The 10,279-nt window shown below is 30.6% G+C and overlaps 1 protein-coding gene across 1 annotated transcript in view; it reads right to left on the reverse strand.

The window, feature by feature from the left end:
• LOC143231396 (CCR4-NOT transcription complex subunit 3-like) overlaps window positions 1–6,805 on the reverse strand; it is a 48,073-nt gene extending 41,268 nt beyond the window's left edge. The window contains exon 1 of the mRNA XM_076465940.1: window positions 6,620–6,805. Coding sequence (XP_076322055.1) covers window positions 6,620–6,644 — 25 coding nt within the window. The 5' untranslated portion in view covers window positions 6,645–6,805. The remainder of the gene's footprint in view (window positions 1–6,619) is intronic.
• Between the last annotated feature and the right edge of the window lie 3,474 nt (window positions 6,806–10,279).

Genomic DNA, 10,279 nt, shown 5'->3' on the forward strand with positions numbered 1-10,279 from the left:
TTTTAAATGTAAATGCATCTTAGTTAGTAAGCTTAATAAATTATAGGTAATTCTATGGTATCATTGTAGTTATTAATGATTCTTTGGTTATTCAACTGTATGTATATAAAATCTAAAAAAGATTTTGTTTTATGTCCTCCACGTGTGAAATTTTAAAAGGTTTGTCAACCTATGTCCAGCAGCAACAGAGTTCAAAGGTCACAGCTAGAAGAGATAATTCTTCTATATTTTAGGAAAAGTAAATTCAATAACTTATTTCCAAAGAGTAATAATTTATATACATATATAATGTATAATAATTGAAATGTGACTGTACATTCCAAAACACTAGTCCACTAAAACACAGCCTAGACCAGTTTTATAAGATTTGTATCATGGAAAATGGGCAATGTCTCACAAAAATATTTCTTGTATAGTCTACCTTTTTATTTTTTATTACTATTTTGAAAACACCTTGAAAGTTTGTTTATTTGCAATTTTACATTTGTTTGTTTCAAAGTAAGAACTAAATTATGTCAGGAAATTTACTTAAAAAGTATTTGCTTCCAAGTGAAAACCTAATCAGGTTGGTAGTTTGGTTAATTATACCTTTTATTTTTTTAAGATAAGAAATTATACACTGTTGCAAACAATTGGGCACTCTGTTGCATAAAACTGGAGTCTTATTGGAAAGAAATGGTTCTATTTCAATAAAACAGCTGTCAAACACATTTTTCAATTGAATACCAGAAACTAGAAATTTTCAAAAAAATGATTGATAAATACAAAAGATACTTATATGGGAAAAACAATTTTATATGAACACAAAACAAAATTATGATTATTAAGTTCTTGTAAAGAAAAACTTACGAGCAATCGTCCACAACTGAAACATCACTCAAAATAACTTCTTGCATATTGATAAAAATTAGAAAAATTTAAGTTGTTGACTTCATTTGATTACTGCATTCAAGTCTTATATTTATAATTTTTCACAAATAGTACATTTTCTGCTTTATCAAAGTAATGCCAAATTTTTGCAAAACTCTATTTATTAATAGGAATGCACATCAAAAGTTAATTTGTTTTAAAGAGTCAGTGATCATGGAGGTGAAACTGTCCTGGATCCATATACATGAGTGCATGTGCACTGCATCAACACAAGTTATATAATATTAACTAGGTGTGACTGGAATGTCAATATAATAAAAGCAACTCAGACTAAACATTCATTATTTCATGTTATAATATGTGGCCATTCAAGCATGAAAACAAGCCTAATTTATATTTATTTCCTAATTTTTATGATGGTTATGAGGTTAATAATGTGGCAGATGTCACACAGTTGGGATAAAGAAAATAACATAAAATATGTAATCTTATTAAACACAAATGTTTGAAATGTATTTAGTAGATTTTAAAGATTGCCCAAATAATATTTGAGATTATAGGGATGAAGAATAGTTTTTAAACCATATCATTAAATCACTTTGCAATCACGCTATTAATGAAACAGATTTGATATTTTCACAAACAAATCTCCAGAAAAATATTTCTTTAAAAATATCTGTTTTTTGTGTACAAAAAACTGTACTCTTTACTAAAAGTCTACCAAATTTTGTGAAGATACAAATACTATATCAAAAACTATAGAGCAAACACTTAACACATGCGAATGTGTAGACAAATTTGAGTATATTATGTTGAGCCTGTTGGGAAAGGGTTAAATAATATTCAACTTTAAATTAGAAGCTAATTCTAAGTAATCCCACATAACTTTGGATTTTTTTTTTTGTATTTTAAATCACTTACAAATATCACTGAACAGTTTATCACCAAGTGACTCTTGAAGCTACTGACAGCAATCATCAAGTCTCAGAGATCAATGTATGCACTGCAAGTGAGAAGCTTTACTACTGCTATTAGAGTACCTGCTGACAAGCTGCAACTTTGATTTACTGAAAAGCATACTACAGGTTGAGATTTAAATATTTTTCTTTTAGAGTATATCCTAAATGTCTTGCTTTTTTTTTTCCAGTGAAAATACTTGGCCAAATAGCATAAAACTCTGTGCCAACTTACTAAATAGTATAAAGTGCAAGCTCAAAATATTCATTTTATAATTTCATTGTTTTTCACTATTTTTATGATGTGAAATTTTCAATTTTTTTTTTATGATAAACTATTTTTGAAAGCAGTAAAAATTCTTCCTTTTGTTTTAGAATATCAACCTTAACTATTGGCTGAAAAGTTCCATTTCATATGTATTCTGTCAGTTTAAACTTGACTTTTCTCACTGAACAGCAAAAAATTTGCTACTGCAGAACATTTTAATGATTCATTGTAATTTAATGGTACTTATTTCAAAAATTTAGTCAGAAGTTGTCCATTGCCTATAGATTTTGAGTTATTGTAATTTCTCAATATTTTATCAATACTATATGAAAAACCACATAATAAACCCAACATAATAGATATATGCTGTGAAATTAAGTTTACTTGGACAATTCAATTGGTAAAAGAATACATTTTTGATAACTTCAAACACTGACTGTATTGTATTAGTGTAAAATTGCAAATATTTTTTACATATGCAACTTGTTTTAGTGAACTGCATCATTTCTGCTTCATTGCCATACTCAACTGTGCTGCCTGGGAATCACAAAACCCTCACTTGCTCAGTTTGCTAGAACATTCAAGTCCCTCAACTGAACATCAAATGGGTGGAATTAGATGCCTCTCTCTCACACACCCAGTTTGTCACTTTGCCTAGCTTCACACACAATCAAAACAAAGCCTGATCTTTTTTCCTTGCATCTTACCTAAGATATAATCAAATTCTGCAAAACTCTGTTTTTAAAATCATTTGAACTCTAGTTCTGTAAACATAAATTTTATATTTTTTTGACAATTGTTTGAAATGTGCAAAAACATACAAACAGTTTCTAATACATCTGTGGAAAATATATTAGAATTTCATGAAGGAAAACCATTACACACAAGGTAAATGCAGCTTACTATGACTATTTTGGATATAAAATTAATGACCAATATGTATCAACATACATACAAGAGTTTGCACATCTGGTTTGACACACTGGTGGTATGAGAGAAAAAATATATGCCACTTGCAGTTACCGTGATATGAAGAGAGCCTAAAGATCATCTAACTGTTATTTTTATATTATTAATGTTTCTGGATATGCAAGCAAAACTAAATAATACATTAAATATCCAGATATTGTATCTGCAATGAAACAAGTACCTCATGAGGATGGTTTTCCAATGCCATATCAACCAGTGAAATGGGAAACAGGATAGTTATTTTGTAGAGATAATGAATCGTTTTCTTCATCTAGTAATCCTATTCCTATAGCACTGTGACATAAACTGCCTCACCTGATCAGACAAGAAGAGTTAAATGATCTGGCATATGACTCATCTCTATCAAAACAATATGGAGAATTTCTTGACTCTCATTTACAGCTATGAAATTTATTAGCTCCTCAAACAAGTTTCAATTTACTAAAGTCACCACAAAAGACTTGCTTGTCACTACTGCATGCAAGACACTTTGCATTTCTGTACAAATGGTGATGCACTAATGGAAGAATTAGGTGCTGAATATCAGCCCTAAGAATGAAACTTTTACCAAATCATCTACAGTTAGTCTGAAACCTGTATTTTTGCACAAAAGGAACACTAAACCGTCAATTTCTGTTGCTTATGCCAATAACATGAAAGAAACTTATCAAAGCATGCAGATTATACATTCTTAATTTCAACTTTAAATGAATAAATAGTCATTGAAAAAAGTTATTTTCATAACATATTAAAATATTTTGAATAAATCTATTACAACATGAAACTTGAGGTGATCAGTAATTTTCAAGATGATTTTTAGAATCAGCATTATTTATTTGTGTGTTCTATTATTTCACATACTATGAAACTAATGACACTTTATTCAAACTAATATATCAAGCACCCAAACAATCAAATGTGGTCAAAAACCTTGACCAGATATTTAGTTTTACACTTGACACACACTACCTGGAAGGAAGTTGAAAAGACAGAATAAGATGAAAATAGGAGGAGATGATTAAAGGTAAAAACTAGACTGAAGGATCTGTTAAACCTAAAAATCACAATTTATTACATTTACATCTTTCTAACCCTAGACAAGAAAAAAGAAATGCACTTTTATCCACCCATGGGAAGATAAGCTATCCTAATAAAGCTCTTTCACCATTTATTTTGTTGAGATAAAAAGGCTTCAACCAAATATGAATTTGAAAATATTAAGAATTTTACTACACTAAAAGAAAAACAAAACACTTCCAAAACATTTGTAATTACTTTTGCAAGGTAAAAAATATTTTATGCAAGTTGTAGGGGACCAAACTGATAAACAAAGAACCAGAAATTAAACTCCAAAGCCATTAAAACAACTATTAGAATATGTCAATGAGTTTTAAAGTTTTAGCAAATAATAAAACTCAAAACTGACCAGTTATTTTCCTTGAGAACCAAATGATTTAAAGAATGTTTACTCAATTCTTATTAACGAGTTTTATAACTGATAAAATGATTACTAATATAACTTTAATCATTTCTAACAAATATACTATAATTTAAATTAATGCACTATATAATGCAACCTAGATGGACAAATTAAATATTTTTTAAGATTCTTTTTATACCACTAAAGCCATAACCATTAATTATAAACCAAATTTTTTTTAGAGCAGTTAAGCCTTTGAATTACCTAGTTTAACAAAGCTAATAAAATAAATATTACAAACATAACTAAAAGAAAAATATAGCTAGTGTTTGTGCATGCAGAAGTCTTCTCTCCTTAGGGCAGGAAATAACTCCCCCATATATTATTTACAAATGTAAGGATTTGTATATAATGTTTGATGTAAAAAAGCTAGGACCCTTAAAATCACACCATTTCATATATACATGCACAAAGATATCCAAGAAGAATATTACAGACGAACTGAATATTTAGTTATTCCAATGAAAACATTACTGTAATTCAAATTTATGTAAATTAAATTTTTAACACCAAAAAAAAAGTTCCATCTCATGGATAATACATTAAGTACTTGAAAAAAATTCCAATGGGTCAGGTCACATTCATTATTTATATTAATGCACAAGAAAAACTGTTTTGGATGAAGATGATGCTTTATTTATTGATAATTACAAAAAAATATAACAAAACATCCAACAACAAATGCTATTTTCCTATTTTTTCCAATATTTCCATATAAACATTATACATTGTTATTAATAATAACATTTACTTAACTTTCACAATATTTATAAATATTCTTACAAAAAAAATTCAAAAAGTAAATATTAATAACAACATACACTGGTATAAACAGGTTGAAAAAAAAAAAGAAAAAGGCTACAATCTCTGTTCCAAACAAGAATTCTTTTAACTTTTATCCCTTTTTTGTTCATTATTTCTTCCTAATAATAAATTAATTCACCTCAATAACATTGTATTAGGAAACCTAACCATAATTCCAATTTGTAAATAGCATTTAAAATTTATAAAAATTACAATTAATCAATGTAATATAGTTGTTTTTCATGCAATTTGATAACTCAAATAGCATCCTTCAACTGCATTGTGTTGTGTCACAGACAGATTGATGAGCTCTATTATGGTGTGAAAAGCCTCATAAGGTATGATGATTGATGTACTTGTTATCAGACATTAATATCAGGTCTTTTATTACATCTTTTAACATTGCATTCTTTACCTAGTTCTTTATAGAAATTCAAGAATTGGAGGTGTATAATAGTTAAAAAAAGGCATTAAGTGGGCAAGTTTTTAATACTAAGTTGCACATTAAATGTAATGAAATGTGAACCTTATATGAAAACACACATTCTATTGGTTAATATCAGTTCATATAAAATACCAGAAAATATATGAATGGGCTTTCCCAGCTGTGGAGAAATTACACAGCATGCAAGCAGTGTTATATGGAAAATGTGTGTGTTTACTGCCACAACATCAAGCTATTTCCTTATGACATGTGTAAACTAATATTCAAAAAGAAAATAATACAAGTTTTCAAATGTATGGGCATTTTGGTGGCTTTAGCTTGCATTTCTGTGCTTTATAGTGTTAACAAAATACTTTTTTTGTTCTTGTTGTTTTTACTAAAATTCTAAGTCACTTATGTTCAGCAATTAAAGAAAAGTATGTGTAGAATTATAACAATAAACCAACATAATGTGCGCTTCACAATACTGGATTTCTTTTGAGAAGTATGTTAAATAAAGTCTAGTCAGTATTTTTAATTTCAAGTAAAAGCATACACTGTTGTTGTTTTTTTTTGCTTTATGTACTTCAAACGAATAAAAAAAAGAACCCCATGGCTACTTCAGTAGCATGCATAAAGATCGAACTTCAACAAACTCTCATGTATTAATATTTGACAAATCTAGACAAACATGAATTGATGGAGATACGGAACAGAACCTTACCAATACCAACCAGCAAAGCCTCAATAACCATACCCAGTCATGTTACAGACTATAATGGCCAGAAGTGGCAGTACTATTATAGTCTAACATTACTCATTCAAATATGACAGCAAGATTACCCTACCTTGCAATTTTCTTCTATCTGCCATGGCTACGAGTAAACATGCGCAAGTGTCTGAAGCATAGTAATTGGCAACATAAAACAACTTCAGAGTGATCACTGTGCCAAAATTTTATTTTCAATAACTTTTAATTCAGCTTTGTTCAGCATCAAAATGGCTACCAACTCCTAGATTACACAAAATCTTTCAGCTGTCGGTACTCCTACGCTTAGCTTTAAAGCAATTAAGAGTAATATTCGCGTGTGGACTAAACTACAGTGTTTTAGTTAATTTTCCTTAAACTAGTTTTATATTAAATTCACAAGAAATCCTATTTTTTGCAATTACTGCTAGCAAACAAATGCCAACTACGAAGACAAAAATAAGTGCAAGCGGATGTATACATAACTAATATGTTTGTAAGATGGAATTGTGGGATTCGATATTATGAGAACACTGGTTCGTCAAACGCTGTTTCCATATCTATCGAAAATTTCAAAATAGAAATAACAGCTGATACGTGGATATTTCTTGAAACAAATACAAGAGCGAGATTAAGATAAAAATAATTTTATTTTGAATTACTTATTTAAATTTAAACAAAGTTTCATAGACATATCTTTACATTCGCTCAAATTATTCTACATTGAAGAAACGTTAGTCACAGCAGAAAAACTATTGTAATATCAACTGTTTGAAGAATTGTGAAATTGCTTGTCATTGTTATACGAAAACTTTCTAGAAGTTTACTCTTGACATTAATGTTCAGAAATGTCAACTTTTGAGAGTTTAAATCCCAAAGGAAACATCGGCATAACCAAAAGAAATAGGAACTTGAACGATCACTCCATTATTTTGAAAAGTCCACTATTTTAAATAAACAATTGACTTTCATCTAATACACTGAAATTACTTTTGTAGAAAAAAATATCCATGTTCTTTTGAGACAAGAGACACTCACTCTGGGGCCCGGCATGACCAAGCGTGTTAAGGCGTTCGACTCGTAATCCGAGGGTCGCACCAAACATGCTCGCCCTTTCAGCCGTGGGGGCGTTATAACGTGACGGTCAATCCCACTACTCGTTGGTAAAAGAGTTGGCGGTGGGTGGTGATGTCTAGCTGCCTTCCTTATAGCCTTACACTGCTAAATTAGAAACGGCTAGCGCAGATAGTCCTCGAGTAGCTTTGCGCGAAAACCAAAAACAAACACTCTCTCTGTAGAGCTGGGTACGTTCCATCTTCCGAGGACCCCAACAAATTTACAAACAAAACCCAAGGGCGGACGTGGAGTAACGTCTGACGTTCTTTGATTTTTACCATTTTTAGAAGCAGAACAATATTTTTTCTTGCAACAAAATACTATTTATTTGGGCTGTAAATTCGAAGCTTTGTGCGGTTCTCATCTATTTGCTGCTAAACACGTTCTGCACTTTCAGGTCGTGAATAACAGTAAAACATTCATCTTTCAAGTTATGATTTAATCATAACTAATGAGAAACATTTAAAACACTTCACATTTCCTACAGATGTTTCAAGATTTATTACTTGACCAATTCTGAACTTAAAATAGTTTTTGAAGGAACCAGTGTTTGAAGATCAAGAGAAAAAAAAATTGCTATCTGATCATTATGTCAATTTAAATTATTGATCTAGGGAAAAAGTTAATTTTTGAAAGTATTTTTGGTTAAAGAGAGCAATATATGTTTTTGTGTATTGAGGACAGACAAAATATACAAACTCTGTAGTCAGTTGTTGTGTACAATTAATTAAATAATAGTACAGTAGAATCCCTGTAAGTGATAGTTTAAAAAGAAACATGTATAATTACTTTATAAAATTATATATGAATATATATTGTTAAGCAAAGTTTGTTAATTTGTTTAAAATTTTGCGCAAAGTTACAAGAGATCTATCTGCAGTAGCCGTCCCTAATTTAACAGGAAAGGCAGCTTGTCATCACTACTCACAGCCAATTCTTGGCTATTCTTTTACCAACGAATAGTGGACTTGACCTTCTATTTATAACGCCCCATGACTGACAAGACTAGTATGTTTGCTGTGAAAGGGGATTCGTACCTGCGACTCTCAGATTACGAGAAGAACGCACTAACCACCTGACCATACGGGCCTGTGTTAAGGGAAAAGCTGTTTGTTTGTTATTAAACGATAATCTATACAATACAGGGCCGAAGGAAGCGGTAAGGTTAGTTAGGCCTTGGTCCGCCCTCTTTTTCATGACACCTATAGCTACAACTTGTATATTAAAACTTTCTTCTTTTATTTCAATACATTACGTTGTGTATGCATTATTTATCGTTGAAATTACTGAAGATACTTTCATAGTATTACATTTTCTTAGAGGAATGCCTCCATACCTCGAGAAATATGTTTTCCATACCCGTAGTGTGTTTTGTCTCATTGTTTTGCTGTGACAATGGCCTGATTACTCCAAAATTGCTCCCAATTTGCAATGAGTTTACTGCGCCCACAACGAGTATCGAAACTCGTTTTTTCTAAAAGTTATAAACTTTTAGAACTGCCGCTAAGGTATTGAGTAGATGAGAGGGGATGAATATATAAAACATGCAAACTGTAAAAATGTAAATCTTACTATAATGGACGTAACGTGTATATCATTGTCTATGTATGTGAAACACTCCTGCGCCATCTATTCAATAGCACTATAAACAAAAATCCATAAAAAATCGCTTTGTGGGTATCCAAGACTCAGACAGTTAGAAAAATAACTGTGGTATGTGCAACAACAATTTCTGTGTAATAAAACGAAAATAACCATTATTTTAAATTTATCTTAAATAATTTAAGAGTTTGATTATACACTTGTTGACGTAATTTTTAAAGGCAGTATTGAGAAATTCGAGTTCTTGAAAAGTGCTATTTTTTAATAAAGGGTACCACTTTTAACATATAAAAATATTACAGTTTATATCAGTAAAATTATGAAATTATTTAGTTCTGTATATAGAATTATTTTGTTGCAATGAGTTGCCTATAACTAAAGAGCACAATCCGAATGCTTTCCCATGCACTACTTTCCAGAAGAAAAAAATATTAAGAAAGTGTTTATTTTTACTAATTCTTTTCAATTTCCTATAGGAAGGGGTTTCTGCTGGTACATATAAATTAAGAAACCTAATGATCAGAATGCTTTTAAAAGTTAACCTTTGTTCTTCAGGCGTGAATTGTAAATGAGTGGGAAATGTAAAATGTGAAAAGTAATGAAGCGATTTTCAGTTGCATCAAGTTTATCTATAACATATCACTATAACGGTTAAGAAGTATTAAGGTTAGTTTATGTTTTGAATTTTGTTTGTACGGCCTATTTCCGATCTATGACAAGGCACGAATAACGTGAAAAATTCAAACGTGACAACCACAATAGCTATTAAACGGGGACATCTAAAAAATATCAACCCAATACGTTTCTTTCACCTATCTACCTGATTTAGTGCTAGTCAGTTCGATATTTGAGAGCTTTTTTTGTGTTTTTCGTATAGCAAAGCCACAAAGGGCTATCTGCTCAGCCCACCGAGGGGAATCGAACCCCTGATTTTAGCGTTGTAAATCCGGAGACATACTGCTGTACTAGCGGGGGGCGATATTTGAGAGAGCCATGTCACTGATAACATGATCATGCTGGTTTCGAGAAACAAGTTTAGTTT

Source organism: Tachypleus tridentatus, chromosome 11, assembly GCF_004210375.1.
Source record: "Tachypleus tridentatus isolate NWPU-2018 chromosome 11, ASM421037v1, whole genome shotgun sequence".
Lineage (NCBI taxonomy): Eukaryota > Metazoa > Arthropoda > Merostomata > Xiphosura > Limulidae > Tachypleus > Tachypleus tridentatus.